The following is a 24,469-nucleotide window of genomic DNA, read 5'->3' on the forward strand; positions in this document are numbered from 1 at the left end:
CTTCAAGGAGGGATAATTTTACCCCTTTGAGGTGTCCTCGTGGATTTCTTCAGTGGTTATTTCCCAGAAGGCTGATAAGAAAATTAGGTTTTGTGTGGATCTGAGAGCTTTAAATAAGTGTGTTGTGGCTGACGTTTTTCCATTGCCCAATATAGGTGAACTGGTCTCTACTTTGAAAGGAGCAACGTTTTTCAGTAAACTTGATCTCAAACATGCTTATCACCAGATTCGACTGCATGAGGAGTCAAAACATCTCACAGCCTTCATAGCTGGTGAAGGGACATTTCAGTTTACTAAATTGTCATTTGGGCTGATATCCGCAGCCAGTGTGTTTCAGAGAATGGTTTCAGAAATTTTCAAGTGTATATAGAAGGTCATCTTCTTTCAGGATGACATACTGATTTTCGGTGCCACTATGGAGGAACATAATGAGATTCTTAAACATGTGTTGTCTAGGATTGATGAAGCTGGTCTCACTTTGCGTAAGTAAAAATGCTCGTTTTTGGTTCGTGAAATAGAATATTTGGGTTATGCTCTCTCGGCTGATGGAGTTAAGCCTAAGAAGAATTTGCTATCAGCGATTGAGTTGGCACCCTATCCTGCCGATAAAGATCAGTTGAGGTCCTTTATGGGCTTGATTAAATTTTATTCAAAGTTTGTAAAGGATTTTTCTAGCAAAACTGCTGTTCTGAGGGGTTTGCTGAAAAAAGGTGTTAAGTTTGTGTGGGGAGCAGAGCATGTGAGCTGTTTTAATCTGATCAAGAGTGAGTTGTCCACTGCTAAGGTTCTAACGCTTTTGATACTAAACGCTCGTCAATTTTAATGGTGGATGCAAGTAGCATTGGTTTAGGTGCAGTTCTTTTACAAAGACATGGGAATGAAGAGAAAACTATAGCATTCGCTTCTCGACCTCTGACCTCCTCAGAACGTAATTATTCTGTCATAGAGCGGGAGGCGCTTGCTGCTGTCTGGGGCACGTACTATTTCAGGACATATTTGTGGGGAACCAGGTTTGTGTTACGTTCAGACCACAAAACGTTAGTGAATGCATTGGCTCCTGGGGGTGAGGGGAAAGGTTCACCCAGATTAGCGAGGTTAGCTTCGAGACTGCAGGATTTTCTATTTGAATTACATTTTGTTCAGGGTTGGAAAAATATCCAGGCCAACTGTTTGTCCAGGCTTCCTGTTCAACTAGAAGAAAGTACCAGTGTTATGTTGGGGTCTCAGGAAGAAAGTGCGGTTGCATTTGCTCAAGATGTTATATCTCTCAGTGGTGGTTCATTCACCTGGTAGGAGTGGTCTTCAGGTATGGAGAGTGATGTGGTTTTAAAGAAGGTCATTGACCTTATTAAATTGGGGACCAGAAGAGAGAGTACAGTTGAGCCTTCTGTCTGGCCTTTCATCAAGGTGTTGGATGACTTATCACTTTCCAATGGCGAGGTGTTGATGAGGGGAGATAGATGTATTCCTCCTTATTCCTTAAGGCACAAACTACTTACTCTGGCCCATGAGGGGTACTTGGGCCAAACGCTTACCCAACGAAGAATAACAGAGAATTTTTGGTGGCCATTTATTGATACGGATGCAGTGGAATGTGTTGAACATTTTAGTTATTTGAAAGAGGGGGAGAAGAGGTTGAAAATTGTGGGTGCTCAAAATGTTGGGGGGGATTTCCTTTCTTAAGCAGCCATGGCATAGTATTTGCTTGGACTTTATAGGCCCAATGGATGAATTGCCTGTTACCCAACGCTTTGCAATTGTGGTTGTAGACTGTTTTTCAAAATGGCTCATTGTAAGTTTTGTTAGAGAAATCACTACTGATTCCACAGTTAATTTTCTAAAGAGTGTTTTAATTGATGAGGGTTTCCCTTCTATTTTGATAACTGATAATGGGACTCAACTGACATCAAATAAAATGAGATTGCTCTTGGAGAGTTGTGGAATAACTCATCATCGGACCAGTTTGTATAACTCACTGGGTAACGGTATGTGTGAGAGGGTTAACAGACTGGTAAAGGGCATTATTCAAATGATGTGTGCGTTGGGTTGTTTTTCAGATGATCGAGTTCAAGAGATGGTGTGGGCTTATCGCTCCACTCCCCACAAGCAGGATCTAAAATCTCCTTTTGAATTAATGTGAGGTAGACCTCCTACTTCAAAACTGACACCTTCTTGGTTAAAATGTTTTAATGAAAAGTGTCCCTCCCAAGTAATGGTGGATAAGATTTCTTTGCGGATTTCTATTGGGGATCTTGTTAAAGTTAAACCTGGTAGAATTTCAAAAGGGCTTTCGAAGTTTAGAGGTCATTTTTCTGTCAAACAGGTCTTCCCTCATTTTGTTCTTTTGGAAAATGGTGAAAAATGGAATTATCGTTGAGTTGCTCTATATCGCAAACATTCTAATGTCAATTCTAATGATGTTATGTTTGATTCTTGTTCAAACAGTAATGGATATATGTTATCTACCCAAAGTAATTTGAATTCATCTGTTTTTTCTGGAATAAGGAGGGAAGAGGGTGGTGGTGATGCTTCGTGTTTTGGAGGTGTTCAAGATCAAAGGTTCAGTTCTCGTAATTACAATAATTCTACCAATGACAGTATGAGGAGTTCTCGTCGTCCACCTGTATATCTTGATGATTATATTTGTTGATCTTGTTGTCTTATTTGTTCAGTTTTCGTTTCTGTGTTCCAAGGGAGGGAGATGTGTTGTAAATATGATTTTACTTTGTCTGGTTTGGATAGTCTGTTCTCTATGTCTTTAGTAGTTTGCTTCATCAGAATATTGTGAATATTCTTTCTTGCTGGTGACCTGGCTAGTATTCCAGCTGTGGCAGTTGGAGCCTTGCCAGATGGTGGGAGGCACGTTTGTTCCTGTGCTGTGATTAAACTTCTTATCTACCAGAGGAGTCTCTGCTTGATTCATCATAACTAATATACAACATGCTCATAAAATAAACAATTGATAGTTTTCTGCATAAATTAATCACAAAACGGCATGATACATTCAGATAGACAATAATGTTAATTAAGTGGCTGGTTGATAAATCTTCATATTTGTCAAAAATGCACTTGTTTGTTGACTGTAATTTTCTTTTTTTGTCTATTTTACCAGCACTAGTGTGATGTCTGTTTTTTTAAAATAAATATTTGTAATTATTTTTTGATAAAACATCAAACAACTCAGCAGGTACATCTCGATCAGTGTCAATCGGTTACAAGTGACAAGATTTACAAAGGGTAAGGATACAAAGTTAACGGTATCATGATCTCCCTTCACTGGCCCTGTGGTGCTTTCCCCCATGCTAGATATCTCTCAAATCCATCAGCTAAGTGCGGGCCCAGAATAACGAACCTCTCGCCAATGCACTGTTTCATATGTTGTCCAGTACATCTACCTCGTCTTCTTCCATCTCTAAATTGTAATAGGGTGATGTCATTGTTTAGTACTGTATGTTTATGGAATTATTCCCATATTTATCATGATTTTGTATTATTAAATTGAAGTTTGATGAACTCTAGTGTACACTGAGTCTCGAACAGTGGCGGCTGGTGACATTTGTTAGTGGTGGGCCGGAAAATGAATTTCATAGAGCACCGTAGCGATTGAGAAAAAACTATGGGGATCACCTGCTCACCTCAAATGAGTTACCACACCAGACACCACTATCCCATGGGCTTGTTCTACTTGCTCTTGCGTAAACCGTGGCTTCACCCCTGCTCCCGCACCTCAGGTCCGCTGTATCACTGTACTTAATCCCTCACCTCAGAAGTGGTTAAAACACTATTCTGGCGTTTGGAACGTAAGGGCGGCTGCACTTTGACCCTGGGCATATCTTTTGGAGGGGATATATCAAAGCTCCAGAATCTGCTCCTAGAAGTGGATGTATTTCTGTCAAGCTTCACGTGTGGTGCACTTCATGATGCATTAATTCACGCGGGATTACAGTCTCTGGGCCATAGAGTTTGGATGCTCTTCTTTCAAAGGCTGCAACCATCTGTTTAACAACCTCATCGAAAAATACGGTAGCTAGTTGAGAGTGTATCAATGACCGGAATTCAAACGAGACTGAAAAATCCAAGGTGCATGTTCTAGGATACCCCGGGATTCCAGGGCTAAATCGCCATTCTGTTTCAAGGTGATTAAACAATTTCCCATCTGTGCAGGATGCCTTAACTAAGTGTGGTCTCACTAGAGTAACGACTGATGTATACTTCTCCACCACAGGGGCAAATCCGATCTCCAGCTGTGCTTTGAGGTAGCCACTTCTCTTCGATACAACATCTGATTTTTTACACCAGGGCACAAAATGTTTGTACTGATCAACAATCGCCACCACATCATACATTTCCTGCATGGAATACCCGAGAATTCTTCTCTCTGCATACTCTTTTCTTTTGTCCGAGAATGGTGCAGAAAAGCTGAATAATGTTCTTTCCGAGGCAAGAGGACTAGGTAGGAACGCCTGTGAAGCGGAGCACCTGCTCATCAGTATACCACAAGAAGGTAAATGTCCGGTAACAGAGGCGCGCCGCACAGCCGTCACCCTGCCGGGAGCCGGGCACTCCGCCAAGCCGGTGATCACCCTCCTCAGCGCCCGGCCGCTCTTCGCCATGGTGCCCGCTCACGGCCGGTAGTACTCTTCAAATGAGTGTGAAGTCACTCACTCCCGAGGACAACTCCACCCGCCGCTGCTCTCCTACAACGCCACAGTCCCTCCGGCCTCACCTTGTAGAGCGCTGCTCCATTGTCTCCCAGCCCTGTTTCCGCGGTGGCTGCCTTGCTGTCCTCAGTCCCACCCCTAAAAGTGCCTCTGCTGCTGTACACCGATCATTTAGCAGAATAAGCAGCGCCAGTGATCCGGGGCCCTGCACTTACCTTAGGCTCCGCTTCCCGCCTTCAGGTCCTGACTCCCGCGGCGCCGTCCTGTTTGAATTCCGTGGTGTTGACTCGTCGTGACGCAGCAGGAAGGCTGCAGGCAGCCTCCCTCCCCTCCCCTCAACCACAGCACAGCGCTGTGATAGGTTCGGCCGGCTGCCCCCTACTGACGTCATTTCTCTCTGTATGCTGCAGCACAGCAGCATACAGAGAGCAGGGAGAGTGGGAGGGGTTACGCGAGGGCAGGGGGGAGCGGCTTGCCTACTGTGTAAATACTGTCTGTTTGGGTAGCCTCTCAGGCAGCCCAAACAGACAGTATTACGAACAGTGGGCAAGCCGCTCCCCCCTGCCCTCGCGTAACACCTCCCGCACAGGAACTTCTGTTTTCTCGTCATGCGGAGAAGGCAAGGCAGAAACAAATGGTAGTTATTATCATTGGTAATAACTACCTTTGTTTGCCTCCTCGCACGGCGAGAAAACAGGGGGGGCGGCGCCCAAACGCCCCCATGGACCAGCCGCCACTGGTCTCGAATATCATGCCCTCTTGATAAGGTCGTATATCTTGTTTAGACTTTTTGGTGCCTAGGGGTGCTTTTAGCCATTATCAATAATTTACGAACTGCATATAAAGAAAAAAAGTGAAATATAAGTAGTGTAAATGCGTTTTTAGGGAAGACGGTCCGGCAATAATTTGCTGGCTGATCTGCTGCTAAAAACAGAAGAGGGTGCGAGGAGAGGGGCAGCAACAGAGGCTAGGAGGGGTCTGCAAAAGGGAGTCAGAGAGGGCAGCAACTAGGAGTGTGAGGGGTAAGCAACGGGGATCCCACGAGGGAGCACAAAGCAGTAGTCGAAGGAAAAGCCTGAGTGAGAAAGCAATGGGGGAGAACCAGCTAAGGGTGAGTGCAACAAAGAGGGGCAGAGAAGAAGCACATTAAGGAAGAGAACAACACAGTGGAAAGCATGTGCACTCTCTTGAAATGCTTAACCAAAAAGAAAAATGTGCTTCTTGAAAAGTACGCAGTGGAAGGACACAAGTAAAGATGGGCAAGAAGGCAGGCCCACACAAGGCAACATACATAAAGCAAGCTAATGAGAGAGGCAACAAGATCAATTAATGTGAAGCAATGGAAGGGCACTGTAAGTTCACAATGGGTCTTTCACAAATATACAGCTTGCCTGATTGGTAGGTTCGACCTACAATTAAATTATTTCAATCATGTTAAGATAAGGAAACTGTATGATTAGGATTTTAACATAGTTTAAAGCCAAAATTAACAGTTGAGGTGGTATTAAAAATAATTGTGAAAGTGTGGAAATTTTAAATTCTAATGCCATACAACGTGTAAACTTGTCAACCTTTCATAATTGTTGTCAATTGTGCTGCAGACCTATATCATGTGGACTTCTTAATCTAGGTCTTTGCAATCCTGAAAGTAATCATATTTTTACAAGGAAAAACAATAACATTTGAAACAGAAACTCCAAATCCAAGATGGACAACCAGATACCACACAGGTGTTCAGGAGTATGAACATATAAACATAATTAGAACATTGGAATGTTGGGAGCTCCATTGCAGACAATGGAGTGCTCCCTGCTTCTACGGGCCGGTAAAGGCCCGCAGAGCAACATTCCAATGTTTTACAAAGGCCTCTCGGAGCTCGAGGGGATTTAAATCCCCTGGAGCTTCGAGAAGCCTTTGTTTTATTTGTTAGAACATTCTGCCTGTTAGTGGCAGAATGTTCTAATAGCCTTATAGCCCTTCGTAGCAGGGCTATGCCGGCTAGTAAAGTCCCGTCCCTTGTTAAAGTCCCTCGCCTTCGGCTTGGGCCTTTAATGCGGGAGCGGACCGTTGATAGCCGCTAAAGCCCACTACGGCGGGCTATAAAGCTATATTAACATCTGCACTTTTATAGGTTATGTTTAAGATTTATGTGTCTGCATATTATGCAGAATGAAATGTATGTCCTTGAGAAAATAATGATGTTTACATTGCAATCAGCAATACGTAAAATAGTAAGCCAGGTGCTGCCGATTTTACTCTTGTTCCTCTTGGAGCCATGTTTTCATAAAGTGCTGCTTGCCCTGGAGATCCTTCTTTATCTGTGGCCAGCTCAAGACAGAGGGGCTTATTTCAAGCCCCTTATTCCACTTTTGTATAATTTTTAACATAGGAAAAGTGACGCAAAAGTGCACAAGGGGCTTCTAAATCTGCCCCTTAGAATCTTTAAAGTTGGCCTCAACAGTTTCATTGAACTTCCTTGTGATTGGCTGCCAGGGTCATGTGCTTTTCGGCACGTGCTATACACACAGTTTGCCATATCTGTAGCCATTTCACATTAAAATTCGTAGCCACTTCAGAAAGTATCTTGTTCACCTCAGTGTAGTTCATATCATTTGCATTCACTTTCATTCCTATTTTAATCAGTGTGCTATGCACTTCAATGTGATTCATACCTATTCCTTTCCAATACTATTGTGTTCACCTCATTGTGATTTCTTATTTGACTCAATTACCATCTGCTTCAAGTAGTTTGGTATTCACCTCACTTTTGTTTAAAACCATGTCACGGTGTGTCATATTTCAGTCATTCCCTAATGTTTGTAATTGTGACTATTAGGGGCGGAATATAAAATCATAAGAATTTTTGATAAGAAATTAGCAGAAGAATCGCTACTTCCGGGACTGATTCTCCTGGTAATTTCTCCCCAGAATTTCACTCTGAGGTTTCGGTTGCTTTTTAAAGTGAGGCTCCTCTGATAAAACTTACCAGGCAAGTGTATTTACCATTGACCTTATAATTCTTATAGGGGCGATAACACAAGATCTGTGGTAAATCTTCAGGCCCAGGTTTAACCTGGAAACTCTGGCTGCTGAAAAGCGTCAGAATCTCTGAGAAAAATTCTGGGGCAAACATTAGGAATTACCACTGTGTCCTGTAATTGCTGTTTTTTTTAGGGGAGGTTACAATTTCTATTTCAGTGCCATTAACTCTTAGCCCAAAAGTTGCTGGTACCCCCTGTGAGGGTTTACGGCCGCAGGTGCAACCAGCTATGCCGTGGGGGACCATACACTTATATCGCAGCGCATGCAGATAACCACGACAAGCATTTGGTGATGGTAGTCTGGGCCGGAAGTCCTGAGCTACCCCGGCCCCTTTATTTATGCTCTCAGGCCACGTCTGGCCAAAGAGTGATACATATTGTGGAGGTGCTTCCGGGGCCTCATCCCCTAGGATGAGCAACTAGACTGCTACATCCCATCCCAAATTGGTTTTTCCAAACAAGTGGCAGAAATAGGTTTCAACATACATAGTCAGCTAGTCTCTTACTAGGTCGGGGATTCTGCCTGAGATTGTATGGGTGTCAGCGGCTCTCTTGTTCTTGCCGGGGACTCATCAGTCCTTGATCATTAACAGTGTTTTCGAGACCGAGGGCTTCGGAAAGTGGTGACTTCGTTGGACTTTGAGGCGGGGGCTCATCAGATATGCATTCGGCTTCATCAGGTTGCCACTCGGCGGTTCTTGACTGATCTGCACCTCGGGGTGCTCTGACTGGGGATGGAACTTTCTTGAACCATGAAATGTTCCTTGTTATGGTTTCGCCATCTCTCTCTATGGTGACCGCAGTTCCCTTGGTTGATAGTACGGTCCACAACCCAGGCTCATAGGGAGTTCAGAACTTTCCTCCACTACACCAATTCCGGAGCAACACTGAACACCCAGGCGTCACTATACGGACTTTCGCTCTTTGTCGATGACTTGCTTTGTCGTTGGTCTTCTGTCTTTTTGCTCGAGTACCCGCTGGGTCTTAGGGCTCTTGCTTCCAGTTGTTGGCCATGGGTAACATGTCTCGCCGAGGTCCTGTCAGCATAAGTGACCATAGAGACCGTTTGGTGGTGCAGTGAGGCGTGCTGCGGTATTCTCTGAGGAACTGTTGTAGAGCAGCTTCTGGATCTGTGTTTTCGGCCATCGCAATGCGTAATATTTTGTTGGTGGTGCGCATGAACCGTTCGACTTCACCATTGGCTTGTGGCTTGTGCCACTGAGGGGTGATTCGGTGATACTTGACTCCTAGTCGTGCTAAAAAGTCTTTGAACTCACTGCCCTGGAATGGGGGTCCATTATCGGTCTTGATGACGTGTGGCAGGCCAAAAAGGGCAAATGACTTTTCTAAAACGGGCTTCAGATTGGCAAATGCTGTAGACTGCAGAATTCCTACAATGGGATATTTGGTGTAGCTGTCGATGATAACAGCTGTGACTCTCCCGTCAGGGAAACTTCCGAAATCGAGGCTCACCCACGACCATGGCGATGGGGCTGGATCTTTGGTGATCACTGGTGCTGGAGCTTCAGCGTTGCTTGTGAGTTGACAAGCTCTGCCGTTATGTACGACGGTTTCTACACTGTCTTCTAGATCTGGGAACCACACTTTTTCCCTCATCCTTGACTTCATTCTCCAGATGCCTTGATGACCCTCATGTGCGAGGATCGTCGCTCGTTCTTGCAGGCTTTGCGGTATGACGATGCGCGAACCCCTTAGTACAATTCCGTTCTCCGCGGAACTGAATTCATTCCGAACTTTCCAAAATTTTCCCTGGCGGGTTCTATCAGGCTCACTCCACCCATGGATGTTTCTAAGGAATCCGTCCCAGAATCCTTTCTTTAGAGCGTCAGCTACACGCTGGAGGATTGTGCCTTCGTTCATATGTGTCTTAACTTCTTCTATTGAGAGAGCTTGCGGACACCACCACTGGGCGACCATGTTGACGAACTCTTCGGTCCTTGTCTCTTGATCACCATCAGCTTCGGCTGTTATCGCTGGGTGGCGAGACAGAAAGTCAGCGGGGTTCTTTGCACCTGGTCGATACATTAGTTCCATCTGGTAATGTTGCAATTGGATGGCCCACCGTTCGATCCTGGGATGTGGGTGAGGCGCTGTTCCTTTGAACAAAGGAACAAGAGGTTGATGGTCTGTAATTACTCGAAATGGGTGGCCGCTCACATATAAATGAAAATGGTTGCATGCCCAATTGATGGCCAGTGCTTCACATTCTATTTGTGAGTACCGGGCTTCTGTTACCGTGAGTGCTTTACTTGCAAAGGCTAACGGGACCCAGGTTCCTGGTCAGTCTCTTGGGTGAGCAAAGCCCCTAGGCCTACCGGGCTAGCATCCACCAGCAATTCTGTGGGGCGAGTGGTGTCAAAGTATGCCATGGTTGTGCTGTATAATAGAGCTGACTTGACTTGCTTGAACGCTTTGTCTTCCGCGGGGGTCCACTACCAGGGAGTTTCTTTCTTCGTGAGATTTCGCAGCGCTCTGCAATTGTTGCCAGGTTTGGGATGAATCGTCCACAGTATGTTGCCATCCCTAGAAAACTTCTTACTTCAGAAGCATCGGTTGGAGCAGGAGCGAGTTGGATCGCTTGGGACTTCCTGGGGTCTACTTTGACACCCTCTGAGCTAAATACGTATCCAAAGAAATCAATTGATTTGCGGAAGAATTGGCCTTTTTCCTTGTGAAGGGTAACACCATGTTCTGCCAGCCGCTGGAGTGTGTCTCAGAGTCATTGGTGGTGGTTCTCAAGAGTTTTGGAGTGAATGAGAATATCGTCACTTACGTTAAGGATGCCTTGGAGGCCTGATAGAATCTCTGTATGCAGGAACTGCAGATACATCCCCTAATGAGGCACTCCTGGAGTGATCAATAACATGATTCACGAAGTCAAATGAAGTTATGAAGGTTTTGGCGTGCTTCCCACCGGAGGCGGAAAGGCGAATTGACAAGAAAAAGAGGTTGGGTGGTGCACAGCTTTAGTTAATTGAATTTTTGAAAGTTTTGCGCAAGGTTCTGGGTGCTCTCGAGGGTGGTGTTTTCCGTCCAAACACCAATTGTCATAGGAAAAGTCGTGTATGCAGGAACTGCAGATACATCCCCTAATGAGGCACTCCTGGAGTGATCAATAACATGATTCACACCGCCCTCGAGAGCACACAGAACCTTGCGCAAAACTTTCAAAAATTCAATTAACTAAAGCTGTGCACCACCCAACCTCTTTTTTTTTGCCTGATAGAATCTCTCTCACAGCATTCTGAAATATCTCCGCTGCGGAAGATATTCCAAAGTTCAGTCTCTTGCACCGATGAAGCCCAAGGTGGGTTGAAAATGTGGTAATGTACCTGCTTTCCTCTGCTAGTTTCAGCTGGTGATAGCCAGCGTTTAGTTCCAACTTCGAGAACCATTGTGATCCATTGAGGTCTGCCAGAATGTCGTCAACCGTTGGTGTTAAGTTGACGAAATTCTCGTTTTATGGCATGTTTGGGCATCCTCATATCGATGCAGATTCGGATCTTTCCTGGCTGCTTTGGTTTTTCAGCGATTACCATGGGGGATACCCATGGAGTTGGACCTGTTACTTTTTTGATCACTCCTAGTTGTTCTAGCTTCAGGAGTTCCTGCTCTACTAGTGGCCAGAGATGGAAAGGGATTCGTCGGTGTCTCAGCGCAACAGGTTGTACTGCCTTATCTATATGTAGTTTTACCGGTGGTCTCCTTATGTTCCCTAACCCTTTAAACAAGTGTGGTAAGAGATACAGAATGTCGTCAGTTTGGAGGAGTTTCACTGCATTTGCAAACGCAATCAAATTAAGGTCTACGGCGGTGTGACTCCCGACGAGTATATCTGCTTCTCTATCAACAACATGGAATGTTGTTGTCACTTCTTGGGTCTCCGACTTCACTTGGACTGTCATTTTTCCTTTCAGGGGAAGTGGTTTCTGGCTTCCATATGTTAGAATCCTGATTTTGGATGGGGTGAGTGATGGCCTCGGGTTCAGCTTTTTGTAATGTTGCGACCCCATTACGTTAACGGTTGCTCCGGTGTCAGTCAGGCGAGTTACTGGGGACCCATCAATCTCAATGTTGCACTTGGGTTGCGGCCGTTGTCTCTTTTTAAGGTCACCTGCAAACGATACGATGTAGCATTCCTCGTCCTTTTCCGTGGAGGAGTCATCCAGGTGCTGGTTAGTGCGAGTAGAGGTTCTTGTTGACTATGAAGTTGTGGGCTCTTCTAGCGAACGATTTCTTACAGCTCCTGTCGGTGGCCTCCTCCCTGTGTAGCCTCTACCTCGCGAGCCTCCTCGACATGCGCTCGCGAAGTGGGTGGGAATCCCACACTTGGCACACGTCTTACCCCTCGCCGGGCAATTATCCGGAGGATGTTCTTCTCTCCCGCAGTAACCACACTGTGTCTGGCGCATTGTCCTGGTGGGCCACCTCCCTCGCCTGCCACGAGATGGTGTGCGAATGGCATCAGCTCACTCTGTTTTGACGCTACCCGTATTGCTCCGTTTGGTGGTTGAGCGCAGTCTCCATTGCAGTTGCTTGGATGTCAAAAGTCACCTCTTCCCGAGAGCAGCGTAGTGTTAACATCTTGTAGGTAATGGTTTTGGTCGAAGCGCCAGGATACCCTCTGGGTGACAGCTGCACTCTAAAAGTATGCTTACAATTACAATTACAATGTCTGATAATTCGTGTGAGCAAGCGAGGATCAACATTTCTTCTAAGGTGATGCAGGGTTGTCGCAGTGTGAGTGTCTGCAGTGTCTTATTGCTGCAGCCTTGGATAAGTTGTGCAGTCACCTCTTTGGTCTGATCGTCCTCAGTGCAGGTGCTGGCTAGTTCTCTGAGGCGTGCATGATAATGGTCCATTGACTCTCCTTCTCTTTGCCTGACTTGTCTGAGTTTGAACCGCTCGTATTGAGGATTAAGCTGAGGGTCAAAATGAGGGTTCAAGGCTTTGACCGCAGCATCATAGTCACTGGGTGTGCCAGTGTTCGGGAGATGCTCAAATAATTTGTATATTTCGTCTCCGGCGAATGGTAAGAGCAGTGATCATTTGACGGCTCCGTCTGTCTCACTTGTGGCCACGAAGTAATTGTCGAGGCGGCTAACCCACACATTCCATTTTGGTGACGCAATGGCAGGGTCAATTAGATCACTAAATGGTGGAAGTGCAGTAATCTGGGTGTGTGCTGGAGGTGGTGGTGCAGGTAGGGCCACTTGCTGTTGAGCTGCTTGCGCTACTGAGTTCGACATGGTGTGCTCTCACTTATCTGCAGCACCGGCGTTTTGTTACGTGTCTGTGTCTCTCGGTGCCTTTGGGCCGGGTCTTGTTTTATTTGGCAGTGCTTTTTGTTTTTATTTTCGTCTTTGAGATGTTGTCTTTGTCCCTGTGTGATTCAGTGCTCCGGGCGATTTGTTTTTGTTACTAGTTATTGTTTGATGTGTCCAAACTGGCGTTGTCTTCGCCAGTGCTTGTTTGGCTGTGCTTGTCTGGGAGGGGCTGATTTTGCTGCTGGGCAGCCAGTCGCTCGTGCGCCGCTTGATGTCGGCAGTTTGAGCCCTTGGCCCTTGCCTGTTATGTTGCAGCCTCGCGTGTCTTCTTTCACTCTTGTTCGGTCGGTTGCAGCGGTTGTTTCAGCTTCTGCGCATGCACACGCTGCTCGCTGTGACTACGGGAGCCTCCGGCTGCGCTGTAGCTCCGTCGGTCGACACGGGCAGCGCCCTTCAATGCTGAGGCACTCGCGGGCGCCGGCTGGGTTAGGTGCCGCTCACCCAGTGGTTCCATCGATGATGACGCGTCCCACCTTCGAGCCTCCTTACTGCTGGGCTCACGCCTGCCGGTGCTGCCTTCCAATTCAGCCTTCTGATTCAGGTATGCGTCGCTTTCTCAGTGTGGGCACATGAACATCCCACCCTCGTCACCAGTGTAAGGGTTTGCGGCCGCATGTGCAACCAGCTATGCAGTGGGGGACAATACACTTATATCGCAGCGCATGCAGCTAACCACGACAGACACTTGGTGATGGTAGTCTGGGCCAGAAGTCCTGAGCGACCCCGGCCCCTTTATTTATGCTCTCTGGCCACGCCTGGCCAGAGAGTGATACATATTGTGGAGGTGCTTCTGGGGCCTCATCCCCTAGGATGAGCAACTAGACCGCTACACCCCCATTAATGATAACTTCTTTGTGCGGGTTAACAAGGCCAGATCTCGGTCACTCATAATGAGTCATGGCATTGTTTTGCACAAAATAAAATCGGCTGATAAAAAACGTATGAAGGAAGGACTGGAAGTTAGAGCTGACAGGAGGTGAGAGCTGATAGAAGATGGCTTTCATGCTTGTGTGGGCAAAAGGGACATCTATAATGCTGTGATCCTTGTATGGTTAGAAGTGATCCTGTGCATAATGGGCACAGACTGGGGCCTTAGTACTCACCCCCTTCCAAAGGATCAATTATTCAGGACATGCACATGCAACTCCAAGCAGGTCACAAGATGCTGGAGAGACTACACTGAGAGGACCTCACTATAGCTGTAGCTTTTTTTCCAGAGCTCTGCAATTCTCGCTTCAAGGAAGCCCACCCCAAGATATAAGTCCTCAAACATGTTATCTGTGGATCACACTTCAATTGCTGCCTGCAAAGCTTCACCTACTGCAAAACTCAATCTTTACTTAAAATTAGTTTTATGACACGCTTTACTAATAGTAGAATGGCTATAAAATACAATGAAAAGATTTGCAAACACAACCCCGTCCCACAAACCACTCTGAGGTAAAGTTCAACTTCACAGGTATATAATGTGCTCCCAGGCAAGGTATCTGAACAACAGAGAAGTGTGGAGAAGTGTGGCTCACTGGTTAGAGCAGGCAGACCCTGAAGCAGAGGTCAGACCCGGGACCAGGGTTCAATTCCCGACGCGGCAGGGTGTTGAGCTCAAATGTCCACGGACTCGATAATTCTCGCTTCGGTGCCTGACCTAATCTTGGGTTCACACTCTGCAACTCTGGGCATTAAGCTTGCTTAATCTCCACAACGGCCCCCCGCGGCGGGATGCCTGGCTTTCACCTTGGGGATGCCCTGTAGGGGCTATCTCACAGGGAAAAACCAGGACGGGTTCCCAAGGCAAGCGTGGAGATACCCCTTCGGGGGTCGATTCTGGCGCTATATAAGAAATGTAATAATAATAATAACAGATTAGTTCCTAGAACACAAACATCTCTTGAATAAGGCAATACAGCGAGAATGCCCTAAACACCAAAGAACCTCTTAAAATGTTGATTTATGACATATGACAGTACATCAACCAAAAAGTGTATTTAGTTTATTTGTCTACATATTGTGTCCTAAAAAGCAGACTCCAACCATCTTGGTTTTTAGAACACTGTACAATGTGTTTAAATAGCAGCAGGAAAAATAACACTGAATGAAACACTTTGAAAGATAGCATCAACATATCTGGAGTAAATACTATTTCAATAATGGATAACATGTCAACAAAGATGTGCGTACAGATACTCAGCAATGTGGCAATGTGAAAGGCAATTGTATACCAATTGCTTGCTAAGCACAGACTACCTTCAGTATGTGTGAAGTGTAAGTAGGTTCAGGTGTACAGAGCCTGCTTTCCACTCAATGCACTACAAAGCATGCCGCGAGCCGAGTGAAACATTAACTGAGACTAGGTGAGTTAGGGAAAGGCACACACAGGGTAAATAGATACTATCAGGTTACTTTCTGATGCAGAACAGTGAAGGCATGCCTGAGTAATGTAAGGAGAGATAACAGTAAACATGTAATATACTGCAAAGCCATACATAAAGGGGGAAAAACAAGTAGTTAATATGGGAGTCAGGGCTGTCAGCATTATTATTATTCAAGAATGAAATCGACAAGTCATAACCACAAGACAAGGACGGGTATCAGAGCTACTGCATTTAGGAAATGGCTTTCATAGCAATATGGCAGAGCGTAAAGCTGAGCATCACACGTGAACATTTAGTTCAAGAAAGCATTAGTGCTACACAATTGTACAAGACAGAGAACAGGACCTGCTTGAGAGGTGAGAGTCGGACTGGAGAATGCCGCAGTCAACAACACCGAATAAACGAAGCTCAAGAACAGCAGTGTCAGATATAAAGGTGATGGAACCCTTCAAGGGTCGCTAGAGGAAAGCATGAGTATGAGGAAGTCATAACAGAGGCAGAAACACGTGAGAAGAAAAGGGAATTTAGCACTCAATTCCTGTTGTTTTTAGAAGGGGTTTGAAAGCAGAGAAAGGGCAGTTCTAAATCCTCGGAGCATTCCTGAAGAGGATCTTCTTGAAGAGTCTGGAACAGAGAGATCTTGTGTGTTATGATTGCAAATTGTATTTGACTCCAGAAATTAATACTTATGTGTGAGTTATGGAGAGTGTTGAAGTGTAAAGGTTTCTAGGTTTGGCAGCTATTCTCATAGGGCATCTAGCATCCATAGGTGACCAGTTACGGAAAGCAAGAGCTGGTGTATCATCGTCACATTTTTGCTGTTGGTCACAAATCTCTCAGCAGCATGTGGGACAGCTCTAGGTGCAGCCAGTCTACCTTTAGGAGGCCAATGAGGCGGGCTGAGCAATACTCAAGCCAGGAAATGACCAGAGTCACTACTGCTGAATTCAGGTCTTGTACAGAAAGTGTGATTTAAGTGGCTGCACTTCTCAAGCTGAAATCTAGAGGAGTATGAATGGGTCTCTAGGGAAATGTGGAGCTATCCCTAGCACATTGGTGCTTAGAAAAACTAGAAGGGCTGGGGAGAGCCTTTCAGGTCAAGCATGGTGGCAAACACTGACGCTCACCAGAAGATTCATTCACCTCAGTCATGCCTGACCAGCTACTCATTCCGCAGAGCCAGGTGTACGCTTTAGTTTAAAACTTGCCCCTTTGCGGTCCATGCTGCCTCTGAATGGAGTGCTGGGCACTTTGATGCTTTATCTTCAATAGCTGGTCTGGTAATTTGTCACAAAGTCACAGATCATTCAATCAGACTTCGAATTCATACTTTGAAATGTGTGCAACTGTCCCAAGAAAACTGTATGCTTTCTGTGACCGGTTTGCTTTATATTTGTACCATCACCTAATGGCGTATATTTCAACTCACCTAGATGTGAATCAATTATCGGTTTTAAGATAAAAAACAGGCAGACATTACAGACAATACAAAAAGTGACTCCAGTCAAGCTGGTAGCACAAGTGCCTCCAGTTGAGCAGGTAACACAAGTGGCTCCAGTTGAGCAGGGAGCACAAGTGGCTCCAGTTGAGGAGATAGTACAAGTGGCTTCAGTCGAGCAGGTAGCACAAGTAACTCCAGTTGAGCAGGTAGCACAAGTAACTCCAGTCGAGCAGGTAGCACAAGTGACTCCAGTTGAATAGGTAGTACAGGTGACTCCAGTCGAGCAGGTAGCACAAGTAACTCCAGTTGAGCAGGTAGCACAAGTAACTCCAGTCGAGCAGGTAGCACAAGTGACTCCAGTTGAGCAGGTAGCACAAGTGACTCCAGTCGAGCGAGTAGCACAAGTGACCCTAGTTGAGCAGGTAGCACAAGTGACTACAGTCGAGCGGGGAGCACAAGTGACTCCAGTTGAGCAGGTAGCACAAGTGACTCCAGTTGAGAAGGTAGCACAAGTGACTACAGTCGAGCAGGGAGCACAAGTGACTCCAGTTGAGCAGGTAGCACAAGTGACTCCAGTCGAGCAGGTAGCTCAAGTGGCTCCAGTCGAGCAAGTTGCACAAGTGACTCCAGTTGAGCAGGTAGCACAAGTGGCTCCAGTTGAACAGGTAGTACAAGTGACTCCAGTCGAGCAGGTAGCACAAGTAACTCCAGTTGAGCAGGTAGCACAAGTAACTCCAGTCGAGCAGGTAGCACAAGTGACTCCAGTCCAGCGGGGAGCACAAGTGGCTCCAGTTGAAAAGGTAGTACAAGTGACTCCAGTCGAGCAGGTAGCACAAGTAACTCCAGTTGAGCAGGTAGCATAAGTAACTCCAGTCGAGCAGGTAGCACAAGTGACTCCAGTTGAGCAGGTAGCACAAGTGACTCCCGTCGAGCGAGTAGCACAAGTGACTCCAGTTGAGCAGGTAGCACAAGTGACTACAGTCGAGCGGGGAGCACAAGTGACTCCAGTTGAGCAGGTAGCACAAGTGACTCCAGTCGAGCAGGTAGCTCAAGTGGCTCCAGTCGAGCAAGTTGCACAAGTGACTCCAGTTGAGCAGGTAGCACAAGTGGCTCCAGTTGAACAGGTAGTACAAGTGACTCCAGTCGAGCCGGTAGCACAAGTAACTCCAGTTGAGCAGGTAGGACAAGTAACTCCAGTCGAGCAGGTAGCACAAGTGACTCCAGTCGAGCGGGGAGCATAAGTGGCTCCAGTTGAGCAGGTTGCACAAGTGACTCCAGTCGAGCGGGGAGCACAAGTGCCTCCAGTTGAGCAGGTAGCACAAGTGACTCCAGTCGAGCAGGTAGCACAAGTGACTCCAGTTGAGCAGGTAGCACAAGTGACTCCAGTCGAGCAGGTAGCACAAGTGTCTCCAGTCGAGCGGGGAGCACAAGTGACTCCAGTTGAGTAGGGAGCACAAGTGACTCCAGTCGAGCGGGGAGCACAAGTGACTCCAGTTGAGCAGGTAGCACAAGTGACTACAGTCGACAGGTAGTACAAGTGACTCCAGTTGAGCAGGTAGCACAAGTGTCTCCAGTTGAGCAGGTAGCAAAATGGTGCATGTGCCAGTCTTACTACACTGCTGTGGGCTAGAACAAACTGCTCTATGGTCACTGCGTAATAAAGCTTTAATTTGTCTTGTTGCCATTATTTATTGAAGCTTCACTTTACACCATGTATTTATAAAACATTCCAGTTTTTATATATTTGATGTTAGTTTGCCAGTTTTTTAACAACTCATTGTATATCCTGCTAAAGTTATTTGACGGGAGACAAGTTATGCCAGCAGAGGTGATGGTAAGAGTTGGCTTAGAATTCTTCTTGATACAGGACGACGTCTCTCCGTGCCAGACCCTTTTAGAGCTACAGTTCTCAACGTCAGTTATTTGGGAGTTAATGATTCCCCATACATATGGCTTCAACTAAAAGTAATGCACTTGCCACATCACAACAATACATAAACACTACGACTGAGACAATATTCAGTATAATTATGTACTCCTGCGAACAGCACATCAGAAATTTTCTTTGAAAAACTTGAAGTTGAACCGCTCACAGTGTGACTTGATGACCTTCGCAAGTGCTGGGGAGCCGCAGAAGAACACGTGCACTTTACCTTTCCTTTCGCTGCTGATTTTTTGAAACACCTAGAATGAAGATTTAAAAAAAAAAGAAAAAATCGATTGGTGTATCTTTTACACATTTCAGAGACATTTCAACCGCTTGCATTTTTTTGATGGATGAACGAGCAGCCATTGCATTTTTGTAGTATCTTCTGCCATTAAATGCTACAAATGCACAGTTGTAGCTAAGTGAATAGGAGGAAACTAAATCTTCATGTGTGTCTGAGCAGGTTCCTGAGGACAAGGTCATGTCCATAAAACATGTGTAGCCTTCACTACTAGAAGCACATTTCATGTTCATTCACAAACACCGCAATGGGTTGGGGGCTGATGGGGAGATTCCTAAGAATAGTCCCAAGGGTAGATTCCTACAAGGATTCCCTAAGGCAGGTTGCTACGAAGAGATCATAAAGTGGCAAAGTGACTTCTGTCTTCTATAAGAGTCCCTTAAAAAGGGTCTGTGAAAGGTGGGCTTTCTAGGAAGAGTTTCTGGGCAACTTCTTAAGATGGAAGGAGTCTCTTAAACAGATTTCTTAAACAACAAGTTCTGAGAACAAAGGGAGTGACAGGCCTTTTCTCCAAATCCTTTGGCATCTACTTGCTACAGGGCAATTGTACTCAACTAATATCCGAGGACCTTGTGAACTGCTACTCTGTAAATGATTAGCCAATTCTTGCTCTGTATACTTTTGTCTACTAGGACAAGGAGCTAATCCTCTATCCTGTGCAACCTTCTGGACGCAATCTGGCAAGGGACTTCATTGCCCACACTGCCCTGCGAACTGGGACCTGAGAGGATGTGGGGCAGAGCTTCACAGTGATATTTAGTAGGTCCGACACTCATCTGGGATGTGCCTAGGCGAAAAGTGGGCCAAGTCTTCGCCTGTGCAGAGATTGAGCTGGGCCACCTCTCTTGGCCCTAAGCCCTGTGTATTTTATCCTTATATCATCCAAGTATCCCTCCTTTTCCCTTTTCCCTTTTAAACTATTACGCCTTTAAGCCATTTCTGAACTCTGCTGGAAGTCTGGTTATAGAGAGAAGTTTGCTCAAAAGCTGCAATTCTAGTGGGTCTAAATGGCTTTTCTTCTAATTGATTGTTTGTACCCCATCCTTGGCATCTATTTTAGGTGCTCTTTGTTGTTTTTTTCCTGTCTGTTTCTCCTTTCTTTCCCATTTTTTATCCTACACATTAATCTTTTTTATCTACATTTTTAAATTGTTACATCAAGAATTCACATGCATACTTTATAGTGTTACTCGTTTAGGGGATAGAAGTTCCTGAATTTTCTCTAGCATGGGGAAGAGAAAGGCTGATGAGGTCCCGCATGGGTCTCATAATGCCAAAACAACCTCGAAAATTGTACATCAAAGGAAATTAACTTCCTAATCGGAGAGGTTCAATCCTTTATCAATGAAGAAAAAACCCAGAAGGGCTTGTCTGTTGCACCCAAGATAACACAGTTCTTTAGTAGGACTGAGAAACAAATCTTACTTGCTACAACCATCACTTCTATTCAGGTTCCCACCCCCAACACTTCCGATGACTATATGCCAACCGCCCTCCCCAAGTAAAATGAAGCAATAGATACACAGTGCTAGCGATATTTGAAGAATCTTAGATAAACAATCTTAAAGAATCCCCTGTTCTCCTTTCTGGTCACGACCCTGCCCATAAAGATGTGTTCCAATCAAATAGATCTTTCTCTATTTCTGATTAGACAATAAATTGAAATACATGGTTTACAAGTTGACCTAGATGGTTTCAAGAGCTACTTGTTGGGGACAAACTCTTTTGGGTGTGCAATTGCGCAACCAGAACTCAAGTCAAACTCCATTTCATGATTGGCATCTTGACCCACGCTAGTTTCTGAGAAATCTGGCCACTCAGATGGACCATTTACTGAGCCGGTCCCCCCTACAAATACACCTGCTACTAGATTTGTGGGTTATGTTTCTAATAACATACGACCCACCACAGCTCATTTGACTGGGCGATCTTTGTTGAAAAGCCTGCCCCTAACTTCTAGACCCCATGTTGGACACGGGCTACCTATCACACATATGAAAATCCCTTATTTTGACAATCTCTCTTCTTTTTAAGTTTAAAAAAAAAATCCTTCTTGCTCAATAGAAAGTTCAGCACACTAAATATGGTTAATGTTCCTAAATATAGGCGAAAGGGGCGGGGGGGACACTGAATCCTCGATTAATAAGATCACTCACTGTATCTGGCATCACAGTGGCTGTCTCTCCCTTATTTGCCCCAATATTCTTTTAATCCAGTGTGTTACTAGAACTTCATATCTCTTAAATTGCCTAAAAGAAGAACTTATAGATCAAAAATTAGGTGAAGGTTCGGTGAGCTTGGACGCCTGATTCTTCCCTTCGAATTTCTCCTCCACCCAGTGCAAATATATTGCTCCAAACCTGAATCGATCCCAGTTGACCTTCCTGTGAACCATTCCGACTTGCTAAAAGGGTTCTCATCCTCCCAACCTCACTCTGGTAGCGCATTAAGTGAAGTTGATTCACTACTTTCACCTGTGTTTCTATCTAATAGCTCTTACAGAACTTATAGAGAGGATTTATTCTTCTATCATGATGAATTGTCCTTTAATTCGAACACAGACCCCTCCAAAACAAAGTGAATAATTTTACCATCTCCCAACAGTCTGACCCAACTTCACTTACTTGAGTTCTGATAGAAAACAATCATATTTCCAAGCCTAGTACCTGCCACCTCCGATGGAATGTTGCTGGTGTATGACATACAAAAATTAGCTGATCCTGCTTGGCATACCTTTATGGATATTATCAATCGGTTTAATCAAGGAATCTTAGGTTAAGACCCAATTATATAGACCTGTTTATGTTACCTATAGTATAGATGTCATTTCATCAGGCACTGGTAGGGCTTCCGGTGGGTTGATTATCTAGTTAAAAATCACCTTGCAATACTCTGTTAAAAAACTAAATATTCCATCTCTTGATATCTTAGGTTTTGTTATCATGACCTCCAATGGGCTCTGTGTCAATATTTTAAATGTACATAATCGCTCAGTTCTTAAAAGCAAAAAATATCCAACAATGAAACTCCTTGATGAATTTGTTTTCTCGCTAAGGAACTCTCCCTCTGTAATCCTTGCAGGCGATTTAATTACCACCTATGAACCCCAAGAATGTATGTCAGATCTAGCTCATTGGGAGGATGAGATTACAGGGGAGGCTGTTTCTATTGAAACCTGCCATACAGCCAACCTACAGTTAGCATCATTAATCCTGTCTCATGGCTTATGAGCATGCAATGGGAGGTCTACATCAGACCGGAGCAGAGAGTTTACATTTAGAAGGGGCTACCAGAAAAGCAGAATTCAACTATTATGTCTTGGATATTAGGATCTGGGGTATGTTTCTCAATTTGAAGATCATCCCAAGGTGGAACAGTGATCATATTGCTCTAGACTACTAAAATCTTTCAAGATCTGCCTGTCTTGGACCCTAGCACCGTAATGAGCTTATTAATTCCAACAATAGAATAGGAATAAAATGGCCGGGTATTTCAGGGAACCTTGCCTTACTGGCCAATATTTATGACTTTATTTCTACCATCTTGGCTCCTGTTGAAAACTCATGTTATCAGATTATATCAATAATTATTCTTCACGCAAAATCGTTTGCTTCCTTTAAAGGACTCTTGTCTAATTCCAATATGCGAGGTCATAAGATAACTCCATGTTTTTGCAAGGGATGCTGTCAGGCCAAATTCCATTGTATCTTTGCCATTAAATCTCACAACAAAGTGGCTATAAGAGAAGCTTGATCCTCTTACTAGTATATTCTGGCCATTAAAAACGTGGGTGGGAAGAGACCTGCCAGATGCTTCTCAGAATAGAAATAATATTGTATTTTGGCAAATATTAGCCCATGGTAGCTTAGTTGATAGCACATCAACAGTACATCGTTAACCCTATCTTTGGTTCGATCATTTTTCTGCTTTATTTTCTGATAATTATCGTGATGCTTTTCATCCAGCAGATGCTATATCAAGGCTGCCACTAACAAAAATCCTTGATACCAGTAAGGCTATTGAGTCTGTTCAACTGGAGAAGGCCCCAGGTCCCGACATGATCCCTCGGGACCTATACAAATCTGAGATTGATATTTGGGCACCCTATATACATTTTCTATTCTATGAGATACTAAGTGGCTCGGCTCTACCTGTTTCTGGTGCACACATCATGCCAATTTATAAAAAGGGTGACAAAGGTGACCCTGGGAAATATATACCAATAAGCCTCTTTGACAACTTTAAAAACAATTTCTGTAAGCTTGTCCTGGACAAGCTTCAGGGAGGATTAATAATGCCCATGAGGCTATGGTCCCAACACCAACTATTTCTATTTTTTTTCTAATTAGGGAGTTTTGTAAAGCGCATGGTGACGCAACAACGGCGTGTCCCCGCGCTGAGGAGCTACTTTGTTACTGGACCATACAGAAGCGGCACACCTACTAAGCGAATAGAGCAGTTTTGAGCTTAGCTCTAAAAATAGACTCAGATGGCTCTGGTCGTAACGCCATGGGCAGCTTGTTCCATCTAGCGGCTGCAAGGCATCTAAAAGATCTTCCCCCCATCCGTGCTCTGGATACCTTAGGGACAACCAGGAGTCCAGAGCCGGAAGATCTCAGAGAACGGGGAGGCTCAGAAGGTGTCAAGAGTCCTTGTAGAGGGAGAGGGGATCTCCCATTAATGATCCGATGGCACGTGCAAAGTGCTTTAAATTCTACCCTGCTTCTGACCGGGAGCCAGTGCAAGGACCGGAGAGCCGCTGCAGAAGCAGCTCTTCTGGGTAATCTAAGCACCAATCGTGCAGCGGCGTTCTGTAGGACCTGTAAGCTGCTGAGATTCTTCTCCAGGGTGCCTAAATAGAGAAGGTTGCCATAGTCCATCCTCGATGTAACTAGTGCATGTACCAAGGTCTGTCGGGCTCTCACAGGCAAGAACTTCAGCGTCTTCCTGAGGCTTTTAAGGGTCCCGAAGCATAGTCCGACCACCTGATTGATCTGAGGGCCAAAGGTGAGGGCGGCATCAAACCAAATGCCCAAATTCCTCGCTTTTTGGCAAGGAATGGGTGTTGGGCCCAGGGAAGATGGCCACCATGCCGACGTCCACGCAGACTGGCAGCCCCCCACGACCAGCACCTCGGTCTTGCCCCCGTTGAGCTTGAGGCAATTGGCGGACATCCAGGCAGCAAGGTCTTGCATGCATGCTCTGAAGATGTCCGCCGAAAGACCGGGTGCGCGCGATAGGGAGATGACCAACTGCGTGTCGTCGGCATACGACACCAAGCTGAGGCCGTGACTCTCTACTAAGGTGGCAATCGGAGCGACATAAAGATTGAAGAGTGTTGGACTCAGGGACGAGCCCTGCGGCACCCCCTGGTCCAA

General features: G+C 45.4%; 1 protein-coding gene and 1 pseudogene across 1 annotated transcript in view; both read right to left on the bottom strand.

The window, feature by feature from the left end:
* Positions 1-3,898: 3,898 nt before the first annotated feature.
* LOC147733348 (coenzyme Q-binding protein COQ10 homolog B, mitochondrial pseudogene) lies at positions 3,899-4,613 on the bottom strand (annotated as a pseudogene).
* Positions 4,614-18,915: 14,302 nt separating this feature from the next.
* NOX5 (NADPH oxidase 5) overlaps positions 18,916-24,469 on the bottom strand; it is a 226,376-nt gene continuing 220,822 nt past the window's right edge. The window contains exon 16 of the mRNA XM_086958956.1: positions 18,916-19,047. Within this exon, the coding sequence (XP_086815082.1) occupies positions 18,916-19,047 (132 nt within the window). The remainder of the gene's footprint in view (positions 19,048-24,469) is intronic.

Source organism: Lissotriton vulgaris, chromosome 2_1 (genome assembly GCF_964263255.1).
Source record: "Lissotriton vulgaris chromosome 2_1, aLisVul1.2, whole genome shotgun sequence".
NCBI classification, from domain to species: Eukaryota; Metazoa; Chordata; class Amphibia; order Caudata; family Salamandridae; genus Lissotriton; species Lissotriton vulgaris.